Below are 25,658 nucleotides of genomic sequence, written 5' to 3'. Positions count from 1 at the left end.
GTGTCTGGTATGCGAAGGGCATGAGGAAGACCCACGAGAAATTATACCCCAATGAAGCTTATTAATCCCAGCAGCTAAGAAATGAGTTTTTAATGGGTTTTTGATTTTGAATTTTCTTTGGGTCACAGGTTTCGATTTGCAGAAGAAGAGAGAAGGTTTTAGGAAGAAGAATGAAAATGGAGAAACTCAAGAAAGTCAATGAATCAGTAATTGACCGAGAGGAAAGAAGAACAAAAGCAATAATAACACATTAAAATGACAATTTTATCCTTGAATTTTGATTTGTTCAAAAAGCAAAAATGGATATTTTGGTCCAAGAGAAAAGGTGCACCTTGCTAAAATAGACCTTCATAAAAATGAGTGGGTCTATTGTAGTAGCAAACCCCTATATATATATATATATATATAAGTAGTGAAAAATGATATTTATACAATCATTATATGACAACTTTAGAACAACTCTCTGAGAAGTTTGTCCAATAAATAAATGATTGTCTCAAAAAATTTCCAATAAATAATTGTTCAAATACCATTTTATGACCCGTTGTTCTCTTGAAGTCGTCCCTGTGACACATAATGTTTTATTTAAGGCATTTCTGGAATACATGCGTTCTAAACGTTTTAAACCAGATAAAGATAGTTTTGTTGGGCTAGTAACTTTGCTTTGTGCTAAAGGTAGAATCGATGAAGCAGTTAGTGCGTATCATGATGTTGTTATGAAGTATCCTTACAGTGACTTTCGCCTTGATAATGACTGAGCTTATAAATTCTGGTATGACTGATGAGGCTGTCACTGTTTTAAGATTGTCTAGAAGTCGGAGAACTCAAATGGTCTGGCTTCCCTCGTCTGCTAAAACTCGGAGATCCTACAAAAGGTTATACGGATGCTAAGATGAGCCATAGAAATCGTGATATAGAGCTTTTGGAGTTTTCTTTAACTAGCTTACATTTATGGAAATTACGTGCATACTGTTCTTTAGTTAATGGTGGTGCTGTTTTGTACGGATACACGGAAAATACTGCTCAAAACCGTTTCAACCAACACATCTTAAATGACGCAGTTTATCATAAGTTACGTGAAGAACCGGTAGAACAGTAGCTAAGTCTTCTCCTATATTTGTTTCTACATTTTATTTCAAGTAAATAATTACTCAAAAAAAAAAAAGGCAATCCGGTGAACTAAAGATTCTGCATACGCAGGGTCCGGGAAGGGGTCCCACCATTTGCTGTATTGTACACAGCCTTACCTTGTTTTTTACACAAGAGGCTATTTCCAGGACTTGAATTCTTTATATTTTGATGTGTCGTCTTTTGTATGAGGTACCAACTGAGACGAGTCTATTGATGTGTGTCGTCTTTTTAAATTCTTTATATTTTGATGTTACTAGTTGTTGATTTTTTTTGCAATGGATTATTGTTTCATATGCTTGTTAACTGTTATGAGCATTATAACAATTCTACTTACTGTATATGTATTTTTTATTTTGGTGTTAACCCTCCGGTTTCTACGGAAAGGGGGCCTAAGTATTCCGAAGTTCGGTCAGGAAGTAAGTAAAATCTGGCCAAAAATTATATTTCTAGGAAGGACATAGTTTAGCTACGGAATTTCTTCAACTTCTGTAATTTGGAAGCTGGCTTTCTGCTTTGAATTTAATGCCTGAGTTGAGATATTTGAGTTTAATATCTGCCAATACATGCCAAACTTGTTAAAGTTTAATTGAAAGCAAAGTTGCAAAACTATCTGTGTTTAAATTTATTTTCATTCCCACATTCTTCATTTGATTTTTCTGTTGCTATTACATCAATACACATGTTGAACTATTATAAGGTTCTACTTGAAAAGTACACAACATACAATTTCAACAATACTTTGCTATACCACTCTCAAATTACTTAGTTACATAAAGTTTCTTTTCGTAATCATTTTGAATCATTTGCTAATTAACAAAAAAAAAAAAAAAAATGTCTATAGACGATGTGAAAAATACCATATAAAATTTTCACACACAAGTTTGAGATTATGAGTTTAAATCCAAATAAAGATGTTCAGTCTAGCAATATTAACATTAACAATTGAGTTAGACTTTATGAATACGTTGAAACTTTTTTTTGAAGTACAATAAAATATAGGTATTGACATAATTTCAAATATTATCCGAGAAATCCGAATATGAGTGATGAATAGAATTTTGGACGAACTGTTACACTCTCAGCCTATTACACTTTCAGCCTTGCTAATAGATACACTTGAGATAGAACAAACAACTAATTAAGTAATATTTTATTGAAGACCAAAAAATGTACCACCAATGAAATTACAAGCAACTTCATCTCAAACATGAATTTTGTCAAATTCGTAATCTTCAAACAAAATACTTGTTTCCTTTTGGGGAAGGAGGTGTTATCTATAAACCAGGACCCTCTTTTCTTGTAGTTTTGGTCATTTCTTTGGTGACATACGGCTGAGATACACTATTTTTTTGAAAGAAAAATTGTAATTCAGAAAACATGATAAACTTTATCTTTTCATTTTTTTCTTTTCTTTTTGTACTTCATTTCACTACATCAACTTCTTGAACTTGAATGTTTGATCTAAACTGGAGAAAACATTTCATTCAGATACATCTTTCTACATAATGTTTGTCACAAGGACTCTTATCGAATGAATTGAATGCATATGGGATGAATAACTCCTTAAGGACAGTCGTATTTTGTGTAACTGATTATTATTAATATTATATTTGATTCTTTAACAAATAGGTTAGGGACACTTGTTAGTATTTTTCTTATTATTATATTGGTTTGATTTAGTAATATCAATGAACAAAATTCAAATCCCCTCAAAAATAGTTATAAAATAGTCATGGGTCACTTTATTAAATAATAATGCTCCATTCCTCAATTTTATTTTATTAAAAAAAAAACTTATATACAAACAATAGAAACTTTTCTTTTCTCCATGCCAAGAACAATCTCAATATTCATAGGATACGATACACAGAAAATAAATTATTTAGAAGATGAATGTTTCGAACTGTGCTCATCAAGCCATAAAATGATATCACTAAAAACTTGTATTATCATTTCATCAGGTTCACCCTCAAGAAGAGAATGGTAAGCATCCTTGTAAAGTTTAAGCTTCTTGTCTGAGCTGCTAGCTTTCTCATAAAATGTTTTGCTCACTGAGGGATCAGTCACAATATCAGCCTCCCCATGAAGGATTAGCAATGGCAAAGATACCTATAATCATCAAAAACCATTACATATCAACCTTAACAGAAATCACAGTCTTCAATATTGCATGGTTGTCAAACTGAGATTCAAATAGTAAATTAGAAGACCTATTTTCAGAGTCATGAATTGAATCTTGTTACGAATCGTAAGATACATTGCTAATAAAAGTATGACATTTTTAAGCACAAAAATAATTGAAGATTTAAGTCAGAAAGCAAGTAGAAAAAGAAAAACGGATGACTATGCAAAGCTGACAAAAAGTGGGCAATTACACAAGTTTAGATAGTGATTCGTTAGAATGAATCGAAATTCATCATAGTGAATCTGAATTCAAATGAGATGTATGTTTAAAAATAGACACTAGAGATTCGCATCTATTGGATTTAGTTTTGCATCGAATCAAGATACGATATAACTCACATGTATCGTCAACCATAAATGCATTGCAAAACAATCCAAGGAGAAGAGAAGAAAACTTGATTATGCAGATGCAGTTTATTTAGACATTTAACAAGTTGAATTCGAAAGATAGGAACATACTTCTTCCAATCTCTTTTCTATTTCTTGAGTAGTTTTAAGCATCTCGACGGCTGTCCACAACCGCGGTTTATCTTTGTAAGCAACAACATTATAGGCAGTCTGCACACAGATACCAGAAAAGTTTGATTATTCACTAATACAGTAATTGCTGAGAAAGAACTGAGTGTAAAAATTTGAAGTGAAAAACAATAATTGCTTTTGGTTCTTATTGTTTTTTAGTCCTTGAAATATGTTTAGATATTGGAATTGATCTCGGTAACATGTACATTTGATTTTAGTCCCTCCAATACAGACAACATCAGGACTAAATTGAATATACACAGATTGATTCCAACATGAACAAATTTTACGAGACTAAAACAAAGCAATGACCAAAAGTAAGACGTGGTATATTTGAAAGGATTAAAAACAAAAATAAATTTACAGGAACTAAAAGTAAAAATGATATATTTGTAAGATTCGAAAATTTTAAATTATCAAACAAAAACAATATTCTATTGGATTAAGACACACAAACCATTTCTCTCTTCTTCAAATCTCTAAAAGCTGCCTCTGCTAAATTCTTCTGCGGAACTAACTTTTGCTTTGGTAGAACATTAGCTATACCAATGAGTATCTGAGCTAGCAACCATGGAGGAGCCATGTCATCTGCAATCTACATAGATAGAGTGTCTGGTTAAAAAAGATCATAGAAAATCTTACAAAAACACCTAACATTATATTTTTCAGAAAAAAAAAAGTACTTTACACATCGGTGCAACAAAAATGGCACCATCCCATGCCTTAGGTTGTTTAAGGTGCATCTTTAAAGCAACAGCTCCTCCCATGGATTGTCCAAAGAGGAAGCTTGGAAGAGATTGCAATTCTGGATTTTCTGCTATTGAATGAAGCAAACCTTTTGTAAGTATATAGTTTTGAATCAAAATTCAAAACTCCAGTTTTATTAACGTGTATGCAATGTAGTGACAATTAAATACAGAAATAAAATCAAAGAAACTAAACAATGCATTTCATTGTTTATATCCAAAGGAAAGTAAATATACACAACACAAAATACACTTCCATGTGAAAGCAACAGTTCAAGTTTTCTAGAAAGAACTCTTAAAATTTGGGTTGAGCCTAACTTAACCATACAAAATCGGCATGCAGAGTAAGGGATGCCTCAGACATATAAACGCATTTTGAAACCATATGTCATCTTATATGGGACTCTTAACACAGACACCCAATTGATCTTGAATAGACTATGATACTATCTTAATTTGGATTAAAATTTAATCAACCATGTAAACCGGCATGTAAGGTGAAGGATGCCTCTCCCTTATATACTAGTGATGAAACTTATAAGATGACAGTTGGAAGTTTTCTTCATCAGAAATTTAACTCAGTTGAGACTGATAATGAGAAGAGTCCAGCAGTAATTCCAAGAAATTCTATTTTGCACAATTCTAAGTGACAAATCCAGTTCACCAACTTCCTAAGTTGAAAGGTACATAGGTATATCAATCAAATGAAGAATAGTAAGATGGTAAAAATTCAGTCTGATTTATTCCATTCCGTAAGCTAAAAAAGCTACTCATGTTCAATGTTTCAATTTTCAAGGGTTTGCGGGTACAATAATAAGGTAATCAATCAATGTTTGATATAGCTTGCAAAATATGACAAAGGTCCCTATGAATGCTACAAGATAAGAAAAGCAACTCCTAAGCCAGATAATAACTACAAGAAGAACAAAAGCTTTGTATCCAACCATAACAGGGATGCAACCATGCCCCCACCCTGTACTGTACAGCATTATTTGGTCATCTCTAATAGAATCGGTATGCTAATCAGCCAAACCCGGTGCAGATGTACTGAAGGTTGGGCCGAAAGAATGAACTGAGAAACCATCGATTCTCTCTAGAAGCGATGCAAGAACGTATTCTCTTATCTAAGCTTCTTCCCTGTGCATTCGCTCCCCCCGTCGTAGATGGTTCAGCCACGTCCGGTGCCACGAAATGATTGAAAAAATAAAGGAAAAAATGCACATTACAGGTGAAAGGTAGATGTTCATTGGCGAATAAAGAGAATGCAAGCTATGAAAAAATGGATTTCAATCATTTTCTTAGCCGGAATTCACCCTCAATCTCTTTCTGACACAGGGCTGAGTTCTCTAGAAGCGAAATAATGACCCTCGCAGGGTTGATGAACCTGCCTTTTTTGCTGGCGTTGGATGAAAGACCTGGCAGCGAAAAGCCCAATATTCCTGCTGACTAGCTTCTCGCAAACTATGCTACGCTCCGTTTGCTGGCTTACTTCTCACTGTAATTCACATTCACTGGCTTAAGAGCTAATGAATGCAGAGCGACAGTTGGTCCTGACTCTAACAGTTAAGTAAACCACCTCTGAATGCTTGTGCATTCATCGAAGATAAATCAGTAAAGCAGGACAGGAACAGTAAACACGAGAAGATAGTTTAGCCCATCGACCTTGTGGTAAGGAATCTGAATAAGAGGCCCTATTATCCATATGGCCTGAGACATAAGGCTCGTCAGGGAGCTAATTCCTTCCATATATAAGGACCACCCCTACCCTATTTAGGTATCTACCGTTCCCTACTCTTTACTATTGATATTATACAGACAACGAGTTTGACATAGGAAAGGTACCTCCCCTCAGATCGGCACCACCACACCACCACCACAGAGGTAATCTATTCGGAAGATCCACCTCCCCTGAGGTCAACTCATGTTTTCAGACGAGAACACACCCTACTGAAAAATTCCACTTTACTTTTTATTTGACACTCTCAAAGCATTTGTGTTTTGAACCTTTGATGTTGTAGTTTTAGTTGTATCATCTGGCCTAAGAGCCCTGTTTAACATAACTCTCCTTTATAACCAAAATTAGGTGCATTCCCGTAAGTGTTTTTTGTGTTGTTCTTCACTTGAAATATTTATAACTTACCCATGATTTCCTCAAATCTATAATTTTCTCAAAATTTGTTATAACCACAAAAAAGTAAATTTTAAGTGAAGAACAACACGAAAAGTACCTAAGGAAACACACCTAAGTTGTGCACTTTTAATAATTATTCTACATGAATCTTTGTATGATGCAGCATAACTTCATCATAAACTACTTTCGGAGCAAAAACTGGTACAAGATATATCATCAAAAGGAAATATTCATCAGGACTACATTCCTTAACTTCATGCCTTAAGTACTCATGCCACCATGGTACACTATTATACTCTCCTTCCTGACAAGAAACTAATTCTACCACAGTAGATTTGTAGTATTCAATTTCAATTTTCAACATGGTGTTGACTACGTTCAAGACACAGTTCTATGCGAGTTTAGGTACCTTTGATCTTGGAGTAAATCTCGATGACATCATCAACTAAAGAATCGAAACTAGGAATATAGCAATGAAGACCTTCTGAAAGACCAAATCCTGGATAATCCATAGCAAAAACTCCATATCCATCACATGCCAATTTTCTAGCTATTCCTGCAAATAAGTTTCACAATATGATCGAGTCAGTAATCGACAATGTAACTTATCTAGTAAAACAAAGCAACCAGAACTTAACACCAGCTACTACATACCTTCAAAGAAAAAGGTGGAAGTATCTCCATAACCATGACAGTAAAACACAGCTGCTTTCGGCCTGGCAGTTTCAGGAAACCAGCTCTTGTAGAAGATTTCTATGCCCTTTGAGTTCACCTCGTATGACTGTTGTGAAGTATGAAGTAATGCAAATACAGAAAGGAGGAAAAGGTATTAGCATAGCACAAATCGACATTTTAAACACAAATACATTTTATAAAAATCATTGCAGACGAGAGACTTTCATACCTCCTTCATTTTAAGTCCATCGCATTGAGTCTGCAAAGCATAAAGGAACACTTAGAGGAAGTAAAAACTTTGGAAATCAATTCACTTTTCAAAAAAAATACAAGTGGAAATTTAAGAGGCACATTCTAAGAGGTGAATGAATATATCCCGACTATTTGAGATCTCAACTATCATGAAGAGAGGTGGGACAATTTATGACACATCCATGAATGAAAACCACTTCTCGGATGGGGAGGGGCACCTGGGAAGAGTTGAAACATACTCATTCCTCAATCATGTTCTAGAGATGACTATAGTGCACGTTATCACTTGTAGTGAGACGAGTGTTTTTATTATCTGTTGTAACTCAAGTGTGGTACTGAGGTTAACAGAGTGGTATACAATTTGGGGTGAGTTACAATCTTGTAATCTAACTTTAAATAGTGAATGTACTTGTTGCGTTGTTTCGGTGGATGCAGACTAGAGATTCCAAACCATGTAAATTCCTGTGTTTTTATGTTAACATTGTTCTGTGTGTTATCGGTAGATTTTTTAGCAGTCTTGCCTCATTGAATTTATTAATGGTTGACACCATCCTATTCTATGAACTATCTATCAACTTGAAATCTCAAAGTCAATGGGCCTTTAAGAAAACCTAACCACATCTCAACTACCATGAACTACACCAATTAACTACCACAGAACAATAAGATTTTAAATATTGAAACTGAAACTTAGATACATTCAAATAACATAGATATTGTTTTGATCTTAACACTCCGGTTCTCAGATAAAGGGATCCTGATAATCTAAAGTTCGGCCCGGAGATAAGTAAGTCCGGCCAAAATACTATGAAATTTTAAATAAACAAATGAAATTAAAATGAACAACATAAAACAAATTAAGGCCCGATTGGATTGCTTACTTTTGAGCTTATGAAAAATAGTTCATGCAAATAAATAAGCTTTTATGTTAATTCATAAGTTCTTACTTACAAAAAGTGTATCCTCATATGCCTATGAAGCATGGACACTCCTCAGATTAGGTGTGTCCCGATGTCGGACATGTCGTGTCGGACACCGATACTTATAATTACACTGAATTATGTGAGTTTCTCAAATTATTAGCGATATCAGCGTGTCAGTGTCCGTGCTTCATAGTCATATGTTGTTTTTTCATAAGCTTAAAAATAAGTCAATCCAACCAGGTCCTTAGTGTATTTCTTTCTGGTAGTGTTAAATTATAAGCATGTTATATAGAAACATAGATACTACCTTAAAGAGTATGTGATCAATTCCAAGCTGAACATCCTTAAAGGCTTCACGAGCTTGTCTTCTAGCAGAAACATGATCCATATTAGCATCCAAAATCTTTTGCAATTCATTGTCAACTCCTGGAAACCTAGTAGCCATAGCCAATGTCTTTACCTCTCTCTCCTCAGCAACAAAAACGTGAATTCTACAATCTTGGATTATTCAGCCTAAAGGGTCATAAAAGCAATTCAAACTCACACACCCCACATGAAAAAGGAACAAAATTTAAGTAAATGAAACAGAGAATAGTAAAAAAAAAAAAAAAAAAAAGGATTTTTTTGGTCAAAGTACCTTGGGGATGAAAACGGAAAAGGTTTGAAATTCTGAAAGGCATAGCCATATATGCTATGCTTGTTGGTCAAAGTACCTTGGGGATGAGCGGAAATGGAATAATCAAAGATTTTAAACGTCACGTATTTTGAGTTTTTTGTTTTTTAGTCAACTCAAGTGTTTTGATTTTTCATATACAGTGTACTTCAAAATAGATGACGCACCGTATATCCTGCACCGATACCTGCTCGATACTTCCGGATACGTATCAGAAGCGTATCTGAATATTAAATTGTAAATTTTATTTTTTTTAAAAATAATTATCTGATACTTCCCGATACGTATCAGGAGAGTATCCGATCATTATCCTACACATGTATCTGCCCCGATACTTCCCAATTAATGTTAATTAAAATAACTTAACTCTTAAGTATTGATGTGTTATTTTTTGAATATAGTGTTTCTTTTTTAGATCGATATAGTATAACACTAACAATGTTCCTTTTGGATATAGTATAACACTGATGATGCTCTTTTTGGGATATATTGTGTATGTAATTGACTAATAATCACTATCTTAATCGTCAATATTATTTATATTTATTTGATGTACTACGAGCCTATGACATATAAGTCATTCTTACTGCCACTCTACAGAACCGTACATGAGATTTTCACCTCATACGACTCCTCGTTCAATTCTTTTAAAGTAAGAAGTGATTGGATCCTTTTCCTCGTTCGATAATCTCCACTCCTTTCCGAAAAATAGCGAGAATTAAATGTTAATTTACACTCACCTAAAAATACTAAGATATAAATTACTAAGCTACAGCTATTTGTTTTTTTTTTTTTACCAAAGAGTTCATTTGTCACCATTCAAATCAACTTTAAATTGAAAGGTAATTTTGTAAGTTTTATTTAATTAACTTAAAAATAACAAAACTAATTAAAACATCAAGTAACCGTTTCCTTAAAAAGGTGGTTTCCTATTATTTTTTTTAGTATTGCTAAATGGTGCGAAATATTTTCGCACAAATTACATGAAGCCACAATTAAAAGCAGGTTACTTATAATACTCTGGAAAAACATTTTCAGTCTATTGATGGAGCAAGGGCTTGCTTGTATCTCAACTCTCAAGAACTAAAATATAACGGTAACTCGGTGTTATATCATTGCACCTTCAAGAGTAATCATGATGGCTCTTAAGGTTTAAATTATTTTATATTTATTTTAACTTCAAAATAATAATAATAATAATAATAATAAGAGTTAAATATATTTTTAGTCTGTATAAAATCACGAGCTTTCAAAAAAAAAAATATCATGAGCTTTCAAGTTTATTGTGGTGGTTAGGGTTCGAATCTCAGACCTTGCATATATCATGCATTGTCCATACCAACTGAGTTAAACTCACGAGGACAGATGACATGAGCTTTCAAGTTTAATCCTTCAAAAAAAATTATTAATTTTTAGTTCCTATTTATACTTTATGGGGACAATATTGAGGACTAAAAATATCCATTCCTATAAAAAAAGTTTTTAAAATAGAGACTATTCGTAAAATTGCGATATTGTGGAGGACTAAAGTTCTTGTAAAAAATTCCCATTAGCTTAACTCAGTTGGTTGGGATATTGCATATTATATGCAGGGGCCGGGGTTCGAATCCCGGACACCCCACTTCTCCACATTTATATGTGTGAGCTATGACCACTACGTTACTTCACAAAAAAAAAAAAATCTTGTAAAAAAAAAATGGAGGACAAAAGTCATCTTTAAAAATTTATAGGGATTAATTTAAAAACTTGTAATTTTGTAAAGACTAAAAAAATTTATTCTTAATAATTATAATAATATTAACAATAATTTTTGACAGGATAGATTGTGGATTTGTAAAAAAAAAAAAGACTTTTAATTGTGCCTTTCGTGTGATATGTGCGAAAATACTTCGCACCATTCCACATTTTCTTTTTTCTTTTTCTCTTTCCCTAACTCCAACTCCATTACTGTGACAAAAAAAAAAAATATATACCCTACTCGGGAAAAATGACGTTAAAAAAAACCTTATCATAGTATTTTTTTTTTAGGGATGTATTAATTACCAAATTAAGTGTTCACGTGAGCTTAGCTCAGTTGGTAAGGACAATGCATAATATATATGCACGGTCCAGGGTTCGAATCCCGGACACCACAAAAAAAAAATTACAAAATTAAGTATTTAATGAATTTTTTTTTGCTCTTTTTAAAAAAAAAAATAAACAAAAAAGACAATGATATGCTTAAAGTACAAAACATGCAATAGAGACAAACTTTTAAGGAAACAATATTTGGAATTGTGAAAAGTGAGTGTAAATTAGTGAGGTGGGTGTAAACAATCTGAACAAAATTCATAAAAATGAGTTTAAATAATCAAGTGGATGTATGTTGTTAACTTATTACACTTTAATGATATTGGGTGGGTATAGCTTACTAAATTACTACATCTTTGTGTTTTTAGGTGGGTATAAATTAGCATTAGTATACATTAATTTTACTTTTAGAAATGATACTACTTAAAAGATATAAATTTGGAGCTTTGGATTTCAGAATTGGTTTTAACATTTAAATGTAAGAAAATGCTAACAAATGTTATTAGGAGATTGTTTAAGCATTTAAAAGTAGTAATTTTTATATTAAAAATTGTGTAGTTATGATTTTTAAATGCGTTTGATTTGTAGTTCCAAGATAAAATTTCTTTTTATGAATACCTTAAGCAATCCCCTTAAACACTTGTTAACAAAACCCTTAAATTTATTGTTCAACTCCTTATATTTTGATGCCCTAAGGACATTTATTAGCATTTTTCTTATTTTTAAAATCTTCTTCAAATTATTGTGATGAATAATATATTAACTGAAACGCCTGGTATTTCGTATATAAAAAACTAAGATTATTTTGTTTTTATAATCTTCTTCAAATTAAAAAAACAATATAAAATCTTCTTCAAATTAAAAAAACAATATAAATCATTTTAGACTCTCAATCAAAACATTTCATTTTCTTAAGGAGCTAAAATGAAAATATATTAGATGAAACTTCAGGTATTTTCAGCACGAAATGCAAAAATAAAACCTGAAAAGAAAGTAAAGAGTTACATCAAAAGTCTTAGGAGTAGCAAAAAATATAAAAAGAGGCAAAGACACAATTGATGTGATCCGCTTTCAGCAACTAAAACAAGTTTGCCTTTTGCTGAAAAACCTGAATATTTATTTCACGTCAAATGACCAAGACACATGAAAGACAAATCATATGATGAACTGAGTGGATTATTTTTTTTTGGAAAACCACCTAAAATTCCAAATTAAAGTAAATGGTCTGTCACATGAGTCGGGTGCACCGTGATTAAACCAAGCCAGCTTGAAACACCATAACTGATTTTCTCAAAAAAGTCCCAAGATAGAAAAAGACATCAGTTCTCTGATTGCCACAACCACTCACACAAAGCTTCACATTAGGTTGAAGAACTTGCCTCTGATTAAATTGCATGTCGTATGGATGCGGTTACGAAGCAGACACCAAGCGAAAAAACTGACCTTCAGGGGACACTCCTTATTCCAAATAATGTTTGTGTGATCAGTTAAAGAGTTGTTATCCGTCGAAAGCATCTAGTTATAAACTTGTAACATTCCATTTTTTTTCGAAACATGTAAATGCCAAAGCCACCTATTAGGTTCGTTAACCTGCAAAACAATATTATTTAAAAACTTGTAGCACTCCCTCGCCTGCTCTTCCTCCCTTTTCTAATAACCTTCACCTCCACTTTCAAGCATCACCATCCTTCCCCCACCCAAAAGAATACATCCCAGGCAGTGTCTCCATTTTATTATCAGCTAGATTAAAAGACGACTAAATCTACTCATCAAAATCGCACCATCAAGCCATGGATCCACTAAAATAAAGTATGAGCACTATCTCCCACCTCATGCCTAAGGTTATCATCAAACCAACGACCAACTCCCAAACCAGCCCCCACCTCTAATATTATTCAAATTATTCCACCAAACTAAACCACCTCTTCCCCCATCAACGACACTCCCTCCTACCTCATCATATCTAGCGACTAAAACTTTATACCACAAACTCTTAGTCTCCACCTTTAACCTCCAACACCATTTATCAAGTAACGCCAAATTAAATCCCCTTATCCGTCAGAGCCTTGAAGAAGGAAAGAAAATAGACCAGAAGAGAGGACAAGACAAACATCAGAAGAACCAATCGATCATCCAAAGAAAGATTTCTACTCTTCGAACCTGATAATATTGTTTTAATTCGATCAAGCATAGGACACCAAACGTTCAAGTTACGTGAGTCTCCACCAATAAGAATCTCCAAGTAAACAAAAGGTAAACGACCCATTTTACAATTCAGAATGTAGGCAGCCTCTATCAACTAAGAATCAAGAACGTTGACACCTACTAGCATACTCTTGTGAAAATTAACTTTGAGACTCAAGGGCGCCTCAAAAAGGTGAAGCAAAGCTTTTAAAGCTCTAATATTAGCCCAACTTTTAACACCAACTAACAAAGTATTATCAGCAAATTAAAGATGAGAAATAGCTAGAGACATTATCTTATTCTCCAACCTTAAATCCGGTAAAAAGTCCAGCCTTCACTAAAGCATTTATCATCACATTGAGATCCTCAGCAGCTATTAAGAAGAGGAAAGGAGAGAGTGAATCACCTTATCTCATGCCTCTTTCAAATTTGAATTCGTTAGATCAAATCCCTTACTTCATATATTTAAGTTTAAAGGCATCGAGATAAGTTGCCATCTATCATATCATATGATATTATATCATATCATAGGAGCAATAATTCACAAACAATTGAACCAAATAGTAATCCATGACTATCACCTAGAATAAGTCCTAAACAGAGTTACAAACAGAATGGACTACACAATATTTATCAGCCATAGACCAGATTCAGACAAAGTATTGGGATTCTCGTAGATTTCAAGAAAAGTTGTTTTGTTTTATGCTATTTGGATTGGATTCATTAAGCCTTTACAAATCATTACTCTCAAAATGCAAGTTGCAAAATGAGAGTTCAGAAATATCTAGATCAAAAAGCTATAGTTTCATTTCATTTCATTTCATTTGTGTTCACTTATCTTTGCTAGACCTACAAATATATCTGTGGTCATAGATAAAGGGATGTCAATTTGGTAAAGTGATGTAGATTATAGCTTCATGGCAAAGTTTTCCACTAAAAAAAAAGGCTCATGTTAAAATAAGTGATTAGAGTCTCACATTGAAATAAATTGTGATGTGATATTGGTATTATGAAGCACCGACATAGATACATACACTAAACACAGACACATAAACATCGAACATAAATTAAGAAAGTGAAAGTGAAGGATTGTAATTATATGTGCCGTGTCGGTATTAGACACCAACGATGTCGCAGAACAAGGAAAACTACATAGATAATGGATTCTTTTAAGTAACTTGGGAATTAAGTAACCATTTCATTCATTAACTCTTAATCTTATACATCCCATTTTTCAAATCCAAAAACAGAAATATAAAAACACAGAAGGAAAACATTTCCCTGAAAAAGAAATGGAAATTAAAAGCAAAACATAAATGGGAAGAAGAAAAAAGTTCTTCCAAATTCCAGTGCAATGAACTTAGTAAACATCAGGTGTGTGTGCAATGAAACTGATGCATTGAACTTGACGAACATTGTCGAATCCGATGATACGGACAAAGGCAGTAGGGTAAGCAGCAACAACTTCATCAAGCTCCTTCAACACTTGAGAAGCATCAGTTGCTCCAAACAAAGGCAACTTCCACATTGTCCAGTAACGTCCGTCATAGTATCCTGGTGAACTGTGGTTCTCACGGTACACAAATCCTTTCTGCAAGTAGATTAACCATGACAAACCGATTAACCATTTAAGTTTAAAACTATATATATGTTCATTGAAAAGGCATTGAAAATAAATTAAAACTAGACCTCGGTCTCGAATTCCAAGCAAGCAACCCATCCCTTCCTTATAAGGTATTCAACTTCTTTCGCCAATTGTTCTCTGGTCAATGGTGGAAGATATGAAAGAGTCTCAAACTTCTTCTTGCCAATAGGAGGCCACACCTATATAGTAGTAATGTACAAAAGATTAAGTAAATGGCTTAACAAAATTGTGCATGGCCAATGACTGTATTAATGTTGTTTAAATTTAAATAACTTTAATGTTAAAAACATGAAATCATTTCAACTAAAATACTATGAACTAATAATGTACAAAGTTTTACACATTCGTCCAATCATATCTTACAAGATGATATATTTATTGAAATATATAAACTTTATCAAAGTGGTATGTTATGATTTAAGGTTATTTACACATACCAATCAAATTTATAAACTTTGTAATTTTTGATGAAATTATTTTGCTTTTTCTAATAATATTTTTAATGATTTGCTATCTCATTTCACATATTGCCCTTTTTGTAACAAATAGTTAAAAATGTTACTAACAAATAAATAGTAATTAGTGTTACATTAAACTTTAAAAACAACAAATAAACAATAACAAAATTTTCTAAAAAAAGTTATAATTAAATAGAAACAAAGGAGTATAGTATATGATTAGATAACATGAGAGTACGCTTTCACTAAATATACGTTGTTCTCATTCTCAAGTAGAACAATTTCTATGAGATAAAATTTTCAAAAAAAGCTTAAACATATTTTAATTGGAAAACTTGAACTAAAAGTTATTTCAAACTAGACTTAGTATTTCTCACCTGCATGCAGTTTACTCTTCCACCATTGCTTGTAATGGAGGTAATGTCTTTGTTGACCTTTGTAATTGGGAAGCCAGCCATGGACTTGAGTCCGACGAATGGAGCCACCGCACCGGATTGTACCGGAGAGGCACGGTTAACTGTAGTGATAGCTGAAGAGGAGATCATAGAGGAAGCCATTGTTCTATAATTGAGTTGCACAGCTAGTACTGAAACTAGCTATTTATATAATGTTTTGAAATTGGTTTCTGATTAATTATACCAATGGTTTTGGATTGTGAAAATGATAAACATTCCATATTAACCACATGAGATTGGAAAAAAAATTGTATACTGGCCTTATCATAATGCACCACTATGTGAATGCCACATGGATGATGTCCTACTAATCTTATCTTCACTTGTGAAGAACATAAATGTGTGATGGTTGTTATGTTGATATTTTTATAAAAAAATGTAAATTGAAATAATTTTCTATTGTATGCATGTTGGCCTCATGGAGTTTTGTCACTATTGATCCCTCCATAAATATCTTTATCATGGATGGTACCTTTGTGGAGACTTTGGCTCCATTCATATAGTGCTAAACATGAGAAAATTATACAATCATGAAGAAAAATAATACTAATACAGTTATGTTAGTAACACATACTTCTTTTGTTTGAAATTTAGGAATTCCGCCATTTTTACGTGGAACCTACGTGATTTAGTAAAATCCATTTGAATTTCAATTAGAAGAGTGTGTTGCTATCTAAAAATATAAACGCCATTAACATCCTAATCATAGGCATAGGATAGAAATTTTTGTAGGGGATGACCAGAAGGAAAAAAAAACTAGTTGCATCGTGCGATTCATGTAAGAATGTTGAGAGTTCTACGTTAGATGTGATATGACCTAAAAAATGTTTATAAATAGAATGTATCCCTACCTTCGAAGTCAGTTTTGTGAGATTTAATTAGACTAATCCAATTTCAAAATTCTTAGAAGGATCATGTTTATACAAAATTGGTTTTATATTCCTGCAACAAAAAAAAAATATTGGATTGATAAGTAATAAGTAATAAATTGATAATGATTGAGAAGTCCATTAGAAATGAAGATATTTACAACTTCTTCCTTTTCCTATATTTTATTTCCCAAGTTAGACTAACTTAATATGTGAAAGAAGGGTCGTCCTGAGATTTTGGTGGCCTATATAAATCAATGAAATGTTGCACTAATAATCATCTTTAGCTGCAAAATAATTAATAATTCGTTCATAATCAAGATTCTTTAAACAATTTTTTTATAGAAATTAAAGCAATATTGCTTAATCTATTAGTGACCCTAACCTTACTTTCATCATAGGGTTGCAAAATGGTAAAAGAAATCATTTGTGCCAAAAAAAAAAGCTGTTTCTTAGGGTAACATCTCTTTTGAATCAATGAAATCATTTGGACTTCAAGTTATTGCAAGAATATTTAGGGGATATGCTGATTGTGCTCAAAATTACACTTCTATTAGATATAGCTTGTTTGTGCCTCTTTAGGGTAACATCTCTTTTGTATCATTTTCTTGTACTCCTTAGAATATTTCCACTTTTTTTTTTGATTCCTTAGAATATTTCCACTTTATCCATGAATAAAATCATCATTGCAGAGTACCGTACATTGTTTAAGTCAAATTTTTAGCTAGGGTTTTATCTGATGTGAAGAAAATAAAATGTTATTCATGTCACGGTCAATTTTGATGTGTTTTGTCCGCTCATAAAAGGAGGAATTAGCTGCAATAGAGTAAACGGATTGGCTGTCACGGTATAAAATAAAGATTGCAAAATGAAAGATAAATGGAGCGCAAATAGTGAAAGCTAAGGCCGAATATTTAGCGTATAAAGATGACTTTGAGACTGTGGATTGCTTTTTGGAGCGCCAACGATGTGTCAAGTAGCTAAATGAATCGTCTTATACGTTTCCTTATCCTAATGTAGTCTTCTTCACAAGAAATTATTTATTCTCATATTCATTTTATAAACTCAATTTTTATATTTTCATAATTGTATTATATACTTTTCATAGTTGATGTTCAAGTTTTTTTGTAAAGATGTACTGATTGTGCATAAAGTTGATAAAGATTGAAAAAAGTTGTGGAAATAAAATCCTCTTTCCATAAATGTTGCTATCAAAAAGTGGTCCAATATTTTAGTGAAACCTTAAAGGCCTCTAATTTGCTAAATAATCAACCAAATAGTAATCCATGAGGCCTCATATTTGTAGTTCAAGAAAAAATATTTATTTTTGTGGTAAGAGAGCTTCATCAAGTCCAATCTTACTTGCATTTATGTTGAATTACCAATATGATTTGAAAATTACATAAAGAAAAGTGAATAAATGTCTAAAACAAAAAGGCTATACTGGACTCTAATTTGTGTTTAGTTACATTTGCAGCTTTGCTAGGTCTGCAAATAAATATGTTGTCGAGTGATTAAGAATATGTTCTTCAAAATTGTAAACAACGGTCCAAATAGTCTCTAAATTGTACAAATCGGCAAATGATCTCTGATGTGGAAGGCTATGATCTGATGCGCTAAACGAACATGTGGTCATCCAGGTGGAATGCTACATGCTCAATGAACGCGCCACATCATAGTATCTCGAGGAATAAACTAACAGTGAGACCATTCTGATTGATGTGTTACAGTTTATGGATTTATTTGTCAAATAGCATATTTCAGGGACTATTTTGACAAAAATGCTCACGATTAGGGACCAATTCATCTATTTACTCATTTTGTTGCCAAGGGTAAAGATATCTCAATTAGGTAAAGTTCAGTAGCTTCAATGAAAAAGAAGCATAGGTGCAGTTTAGCACTTTAAGATTACATAACCTCATAGACTACTTGCTCCACAGTTAAGATTAAGAAACAAACAAATTTACGATATAAAAAGAATAGATAATACTAATTTGAGAATGAATAAAAGTACCATTTCATTAATTAACTCTTATCCATCTATTTGCATTTCAAAATCCGAAAGCAAACACGGAAGAAACACTGGAGACATTTCCTTTAAAAAGAAAAGGAAATTACAAACAGAACAAATGGAGAGAAAAAAAATGTTCCTCCAATGGCAGATAGTAAACTCTCAAATTTAGTAAACATCAGGTGTGTGTGCAATGAAACTGATGCATTGAACTTGACGAACGTTGTCGAATCCGATGATACGGACAAAGGCATTAGGGTAAGCAACAACAACTTCATCAAGCTCCTTCAACACTTGAGAAGCATCAGTTGCTCCAAACAAAGGCAACTTCCACATTGTCCAGTAACGTCCGTCATAGTATCCTGGTGAACTGTGGTTCTCACGGTACACAAATCCTTTCTGCAAGTAGATTAACCATGACAAACCGATTAACCATCTAAGTTCAAAACTATATATATGTTCGTTGAAAAGGCATTGAAAATAAATTAAAACTAGACCTCGGTCTCGAATTCCAAGCAAGCAACCCATCCCTTCCTTATAAGGTATTCAACTTCTTTCGCCAATTGTTCTCTGGTCAATGGTGGAAGGTATGAAAGAGTCTCAAACTTCTTCTTGCCAATAGGAGGCCACACCTAAAATTGAAATTTTTTTTGAATCCTTTAGTGTTATTCAAGTAACCTTCTAGTACCAAAATATGCAACATATACGTTTTTAAATCTAATGAAAAAAGACATGCAAAAGCATTAATATAATAAATTGAGATCATAACAAGGATCTCTCAATTTTGTAGTATAAGTGAATAATAAAGAGTAACATGTCATATGGAAATAAGCTGAAAATATTTTATGAGCATAAATTGTTTTCATAAGCTCTCTCAAGTAGTCTCATAAGTTCAATGTCATTAGATAAACTAAAATAACTCAATCCAAACAAGTTAAGAAGTTGATACAAAGCAAGGTATATTGTTTTCTCACCTGCATGCAGTTTACTCTTCCACCATTGCTTGTAATGGAAGTAATGTCTTTGTTAACCTTTGTAACTGGGAAGCCAGCCATGGACTTGAGTCCGACGAATGGAGCCACCGCACCGGATTGTACCGAAGAGGCACGGTTAACTGTAGTCACAGCTGAAGAGGACATCATAGAGGAAGCCATGTTTTTCTCCCTTACTTTGTTCACTAGTAAGATATACTTCTGCTTGAATTGCAAAGCCTATACTCAAACTTGCTTTATATAATGTTTTTATTTTTCTATTTCCAATATTATGGTCTTATAAATTGTGGTAATGCTTCATAATACCATTTTGTGAATATGATAAACTTTGCTGCCATATCAACCACACAGGAATGGAAAGTTTTGTGCTAGCCTTATCATTAGCCACCAATATGAAATTGCCACGTGTAGTTTTGTGACTATTAATGCCTCCACAAATATCAATCATCTATGGTACTTTTTTCAGGCATTGGCTCCTTACGGGGTGATCAATAAGGCCATTATTTTTCTCACGCTATTTGGTTATTGCACCCTATTTTTTTTCTTCTCAAAATACTTTTCGTTCAAATTTTATTAATCAGACCAACGTTTAGGATTATATAATCCAAACAATATAAAAATTGTTAGAAGACAAAACATTTTAGAGATGTTTGTGTAGGTCTCAGTTAAACATACGTTTCAGATTATATAATTTGAAACTCCTTAAAATAATTTGGCTTATATAATCTGAAAAGTGTCAAACACTCCAAAAGGGTCAATTGTGATGTAAAAAAACGCATATTTCGGATTATATAATCTGAAATGTCATAAAACTGTTACAATTATATAATCTGAAAGGTATCATAACAATAATAGTCTGTTTTCACTCTGATACATACAAATTATATAATCCTTTGATATAAACATGCACTCGTGAATAAATAAATAAAATATTGTAATGAAAAAGATAAGAAACAACACCATTTTCAAACATAAAATTAAAAACAAAATATTTGTAGGATACAATCCCTACCACGCCTACAACGATAGACCCGCCCTCCATGAACCTCCTGCTAAATTGATTCTAAACTCGCCTGTTTAGCGGTCCTTCTCTCCATATATCATTTATCATTATGTATAGCACAAATAAAGTTTCAATTGATTCTCTTCTTCATATACATAGTATCCTTATTGACAACATGTATAAGATTAATCAATTTCGATTCTAGTTCAAAATCATTTGTTGTGGTTTTTAATTATTTTTACGCTTAAATGCGCTTTTGCCTCCCTAACTTTGCACTAGTTGCGATTTTGTCTCCTTATTAAGAAAAAACACATTCCAATCCTTTAGGTTTTCCCCTTTTACAATTTTTAATTTTGATCATTCAAAATCAAACATTCAAGACGGTAGAAAGTCAAAAAACAAGTCTCAAGTCGTATTCTTTGCCCTATAAATTTGAAACTTGCTAAACAAAAACACCCACTTGTTTTTACTGTCATGAATGGTTGGGTTTGAATGATCAAAATTGAAAGTTGCAAAAAGGGAAAAGTTAGGGGGCTGAAATGTGTTTTTTTTTTTTTATAGGGAGCCAAGATCGCAACTAGTGCAAAGTTAGGGGGCAAAAAGGGTCTCCAAGTCTTATTTGTATTATTGTATTTTCCATAGGCTATACATTAAAAATATATATATATATATATATATATATTTCTTGGCTTTTTTTCCTCAATATACTAGCCAAAAAAACAAGGTTTTGTTCATAAAGAAAGCAACTGGAACTGGAAAAAATAAATTTTCCATCTACTTAGGTACTTAATTCCTCTATGAAATCATCCACTCTGATAAAATTCAAGTTTATAAGGGTCTTGACCTTTCACCAATAAGGTATCAGAGGATGAACATTGTTCAATTCCACATCACATATTAGACGTCACCAATAATTCTGAATATGATTTCATTGTGATTGATTTTTGAAACAACAATAATATTTCAATGTAACAACAATAACATTTTGAACAAAGTTCAATGATTGGGTCATCAACTAATATTTCAATGTAAGAACATTACCCTCCTACAATAATGGTTAGGTGTCCATTTTCAGCTATAAATATAGAGCTTCAGACATGTGTTTGCAAAAATCATTAACAGGGAAATCATATTTGGATCATTGATGATGCATAATAACATGTGATGTGAAATCGAACAACATTCAAATTGTGGTACCAAGCTGGTGTTAAGTCAAGATCTTAATAAATTTGAATTTTATTAAAATTGAAGATTTCATAGAAGAAATTAGTACCTAAGTAGATGAAAAGTATAGTTTTTCCAGTGTTAGTTGCACCCGTTATGAACATAACCTTCTTCTTTTCAGCTAGTGAGGAGGAAGCCAACGCCGTGAGATTTTGTTGATGTAAAATCTGAAGAAAAAAAAATAAAAAATCAATTCAAGACTACAATAAATAATTTTAAAATAAAAATCGAAATGCATTAACTAAGAAGAGGGTTGATTGAAACTCTGTTGTAAAATGAGAACTTCATTTTTGAATTGGAAATTGCTTAATATCGTGAGACCATACATCCCGATTGTCTCACGAAGCTATTTTATTGCCCACCTACCCTTGTATTCCGTCAAAGTGCATGCTTAAAACTTTATCTCTTATCGGGACATATAGCACTTCTCTTTTGCTTAAAACTTTATTATGGTTTGAGATGAATATGACCTCAATGTGCTATATATACTTCTATCGAGAAAACGTTGAATAAGGTTTTGTTTGACTGAGTTGTATAAAATTAATGTAAAAGCAAAAGTATTATGTTTTTTTGGTCAAAATAAAAAAGTATTACGTCTTTCTAGAGAGTATTTTAGAGAAAAAAAAATCCATAAATAATTGTTACCTATTATTATACATGTAATTACACCCTATTTTTCTCTTATTTTTCAGGTTAAAAATGGGTTGTTGGTGCAATTACAAACTTAATGGTGAGTCAAAAATGTGTTTCAAAGGACTTTTATCAGCCATTAATGCTGGTAAAAACCATTGAAAACGTGTTTCTTGTGGTGCAGACCACCGTCCAAAAGAAACTGACACAGTTCAGATTATATAATCCAAAAACTTCCCATGGTTTCCGGATTATATAATCCGAATTTTTAGGATACTGGGCAAAATTAAAGGAAACTGCCCACCTTCTGTGGGGTGAGGGACATTTCGAATTATACAATCTGAAACATGATTTTTTTTCATGTGGTCCACATTGCACCGACAATTTCTATGGTCCAGGACGCCCATGGACCTCTATAAATAGGTGTCTCTGTGTTCATAACCAGAAACTACACACACAAAAAAACCATGGAAAACTCTGTCTTTGATCCGAACACCAAGCTAGCCGTAGTTTACTACAACGAGGGGAAACCATCCCATTTGTTCAAGATTCCCACTGATCTCACCCTCTCCGGGTTGAAGAGTCGGCTGAATCAAATTAACCTCAAACTCAACTACAAAGACACACGGAGGGTGGATGATAAGTGCTAGAAAGTTGTAATTTAAGTGATATATTTTAGGCACTTTTGTTACTTGTTTTGCAAGTTATTAAGGGAAAAGCCGAGAAATAAGTGATTATTGCCCTTTTACGCTTTATCTATCTTACTTCACCCATTTGTGCAGGATTCGAACTCAAGACATCAAGCAAAGAGAAGAAAATCGAGAAAAGTACAAAAAGGCAGAAAAAGGAGATCACTCGCCTCCAACTCGCCATGGCAAGCAGCAAAGGCGAGCAATTCCAGAATGCAACAAAGATCACACGCCACCAACTCGCAATGGCGAGTAGAAGGCTAGCTTACTCGCCATAGCGAATGGAAGGACTCGCGAGGCGAGTAAGGGCGGTTTAGCCTCTAAATGCTGACGTGGCACAAACCCAATGGGGAAGAAACTTCAACTCGCCATGGCGAATGAAGCAGCTCGCGAGGCGAGTGAAGGCAGACTCAGAATTCTATAAATAGCCCACTCAACCATTTCAGAGGGATATAGTTTTTACATAGTTTTTCACTTAGTTTCTCTCTGTGTTTTCACTTGTAATATTCTTAGAGAGAGAGAGAGATAGGGCTTGTGCTTTATAGAGTGAGAGTGATAGAGAGTGGATTCTTCATCCTTTGTTGAGACATCACAAGTTGTAATGAATCTTGCTTCTTCAATTCATTCTTGCAAGGCTTCCATGACAATGAGTAGCTAAATCTCCTTTGTTGGGATTAGAGGTACTTGATCATAGTTTAACATGTAATCGTTTGATCTATAAATATATGGTTCTAGCATTTGATTTGATATTGATGTTATTCTTGCACTTTAATCTTTATCTTTGATTTAATTGTGATTGAGAAATACTTTTGAATCTAGGTTTAGAATAACCATCTATCAAAACATAGGTTCTAGACATGGAATCGACGTTTTGATAATCACCTTGAGTATCCAAACCTAAAGCTTTCTTATCATTTAAATAGATTGAGAAATCATCAATTGAACGATAAGATCGACTCTTGAATCATTCAATAGTTTGAGACATCAACCATTGAATGATACAATTGATTTCACAATATTGTTTGGACACGAATGGTGTTGTCGAGGGATACGTGATAATATCAAAGACAAGCTAGAATCCATGTATGCTCATTAGGTTACGTGCGACGCTCGATCAAGGAACTCTAATCCTAACAAGTTTTACGCCCTATTAATCTCAATTGTATCATTTGCAATTCAGTTACTAAAACAAACAATCAACTATCGTTTAACTTGAAATGATATTTGGTGTCGAACGGTCCGCGATATCGCACTAGTCCCTGAGGAGACGATATAAATACTTACAATTGTTTGATGCAAAAATACTACATCAAAATGGCGCCGCTGCCGGGGACTGGCGTTTAGATATCGTAGACATCGCGACTATTTTATCATTTTAAGCATCAGTAAATACTCTGTAAATATATTTTCTTTTGTATAGTTATTGGTACTAACCCCTCTTTGCATACAAAGAAAAATTTCTTGTTAGTTATATCCGTTTCAGATTCTCTACATAAATGCAATCATGGCTGATCATGGTTATAACAACTTCTACACTCCATTGGAGTATGAATCATATCAACAGTATCAACAACATCCCTATGAAGATGAACGAATATCAAAGATGGAAAATACTTTGAATATCTTCATGCAGCAATCCATGATAAACATGCAGGATACCAATCAGAGATTGAAGAATCTATCCTTGCAGATGGAAATAATGCAAGAACAAATCATGGATATTCAAGCCAACATTCAATCCACTCACAGAAAACAAGAAAATAATTCAAATACATTTGTGGAAGTCGGAAAGATTGTTGAAGAAGGTGTTGATGATACCGAGGAAGACATAATACTAGAAGAATGTAGCACAATGAAAATGGTGGAAGAATTAGAGCCACTACATCCAGAAGAATTTCCTCAAGAACGGCCATATACTGAAGAGGCCGAAACTGTTGAAAATGAAGAAGTGATGGAGGTGACAGAGAAAGAGGATCGGATACTAATCAAGGAAGAATCAATGGAAGGAAAGGGGAAGAAAGTGAACAAGTTGGAGATTGATCGGATCATAGATGAGATTTGTGCCTTGTTCAATAAACCAAAGTTAGGGAGGATATGGACTCCACATCAATTATACTTCAAATTCATGGAATTCCTCCCAACACGCAGGATTACAAAAGATGATGTGTTGTCCGTTTCATTTTGGCCACCCTAA

General features: G+C 33.2%; 4 protein-coding genes across 10 annotated transcripts; 1 reads left to right on the top strand and 3 right to left on the bottom strand.

The window, feature by feature from the left end:
- Positions 1-2,876: 2,876 nt before the first annotated feature.
- On the bottom strand, positions 2,877-9,337 carry LOC25497428 (caffeoylshikimate esterase). Of its 7 annotated transcripts, none has more exons than XM_024771422.2 (9): positions 9,199-9,337; positions 8,869-9,074; positions 7,616-7,645; positions 7,366-7,492; positions 7,121-7,267; positions 4,518-4,651; positions 4,292-4,429; positions 3,775-3,873; positions 2,877-3,240 (listed from the first exon to the last, which is right to left on the bottom strand). In XM_024771422.2, the coding sequence occupies exons 2-9, from the start codon at positions 9,004-9,006 to the stop codon at positions 3,010-3,012; spliced, it is 1,044 nt and encodes a 347-aa protein (XP_024627190.1). In that variant the 5' UTR covers positions 9,007-9,074; positions 9,199-9,337; the 3' UTR covers positions 2,877-3,009. The 7 variants fall into 7 exon arrangements, with proteins under 7 accessions (XP_024627190.1, XP_013447461.1, XP_013447462.1 ...); XM_013592007.3 differs by having other exon boundaries at positions 4,557-4,651; XM_013592008.3 differs by having other exon boundaries at positions 4,518-4,648.
- Positions 9,338-14,655: 5,318 nt separating this feature from the next.
- On the bottom strand, positions 14,656-16,234 carry LOC25497425 (ribulose bisphosphate carboxylase small chain 3A, chloroplastic). Its single transcript, XM_013592004.3, has 3 exons — positions 15,969-16,234; positions 15,178-15,312; positions 14,656-15,079 (listed from the first exon to the last, which is right to left on the bottom strand). Exons 1-3 carry the CDS (start codon positions 16,146-16,148, stop codon positions 14,849-14,851), a joined length of 546 nt encoding a protein of 181 aa, XP_013447458.2. The 5' UTR covers positions 16,149-16,234; the 3' UTR covers positions 14,656-14,848.
- Positions 16,235-18,916: 2,682 nt separating this feature from the next.
- LOC25497424 (ribulose bisphosphate carboxylase small chain 3A, chloroplastic) lies at positions 18,917-20,130 on the bottom strand. Its single transcript, XM_013592003.3, has 3 exons — positions 19,901-20,130; positions 19,424-19,558; positions 18,917-19,325 (listed from the first exon to the last, which is right to left on the bottom strand). The coding sequence occupies exons 1-3, from the start codon at positions 20,078-20,080 to the stop codon at positions 19,095-19,097; spliced, it is 546 nt and encodes a 181-aa protein (XP_013447457.1). The 5' UTR covers positions 20,081-20,130; the 3' UTR covers positions 18,917-19,094.
- A 4,862-nt stretch (positions 20,131-24,992) lies between these two features.
- Positions 24,993-25,658, top strand: LOC120577157 (uncharacterized). Its single transcript, XM_039828229.1, has one exon. The coding sequence runs from the start codon at positions 25,068-25,070 to the stop codon at positions 25,656-25,658; it is 591 nt and encodes a 196-aa protein (XP_039684163.1). The 5' UTR covers positions 24,993-25,067.

Source organism: Medicago truncatula, chromosome 7 (assembly GCF_003473485.1).
Source record: "Medicago truncatula cultivar Jemalong A17 chromosome 7, MtrunA17r5.0-ANR, whole genome shotgun sequence".
Lineage (NCBI taxonomy): Eukaryota > Viridiplantae > Streptophyta > Magnoliopsida > Fabales > Fabaceae > Medicago > Medicago truncatula.
The sequence above is the reverse complement of the archived record's forward strand: the minus strand, read 5'-3'. Positions and strand labels throughout refer to the sequence as shown.

What these genes read in the sequence shown, in the direction of transcription:
- LOC25497428 (XM_024771422.2), bottom strand. Translation starts at nt 9,006, where the DNA reads ATGGCTACTAGGTTTCCAGGAGTTGACAATGAATTGCAAAAGATTTTG. An exon ending in ATTTGAAGAAGAGAGAAATG is followed by an intron (nt 3,874 to 4,291) that starts GTTTGTGTGTCT and finishes ATCTGTGTGCAG; the next exon opens with ACTGCCTATAATGTTGTTGC. An exon ending in TAGAAAAGAGATTGGAAGAA is followed by an intron (nt 3,241 to 3,774) that starts GTATGTTCCTAT and finishes TGATGATTATAG; the next exon opens with GTATCTTTGCCATTGCTAAT.
- LOC25497425 (XM_013592004.3), bottom strand. Translation starts at nt 16,148, where the DNA reads ATGGCTTCCTCTATGATCTCCTCTTCAGCTATCACTACAGTTAACCGT. An exon ending in GAAGAGTAAACTGCATGCAG is followed by an intron (nt 15,313 to 15,968) that starts GTGAGAAATACT and finishes ACTACTATATAG; the next exon opens with GTGTGGCCTCCTATTGGCAA. An exon ending in GCTTGGAATTCGAGACCGAG is followed by an intron (nt 15,080 to 15,177) that starts GTCTAGTTTTAA and finishes ATCTACTTGCAG; the next exon opens with AAAGGATTTGTGTACCGTGA.
- LOC25497424 (XM_013592003.3), bottom strand. Translation starts at nt 20,080, where the DNA reads ATGGCTTCCTCTATGATGTCCTCTTCAGCTGTGACTACAGTTAACCGT. An exon ending in GAAGAGTAAACTGCATGCAG is followed by an intron (nt 19,559 to 19,900) that starts GTGAGAAAACAA and finishes TTTCAATTTTAG; the next exon opens with GTGTGGCCTCCTATTGGCAA. An exon ending in GCTTGGAATTCGAGACCGAG is followed by an intron (nt 19,326 to 19,423) that starts GTCTAGTTTTAA and finishes ATCTACTTGCAG; the next exon opens with AAAGGATTTGTGTACCGTGA.
- LOC120577157 (XM_039828229.1), top strand. Translation starts at nt 25,068, where the DNA reads ATGGAAAATACTTTGAATATCTTCATGCAGCAATCCATGATAAACATG.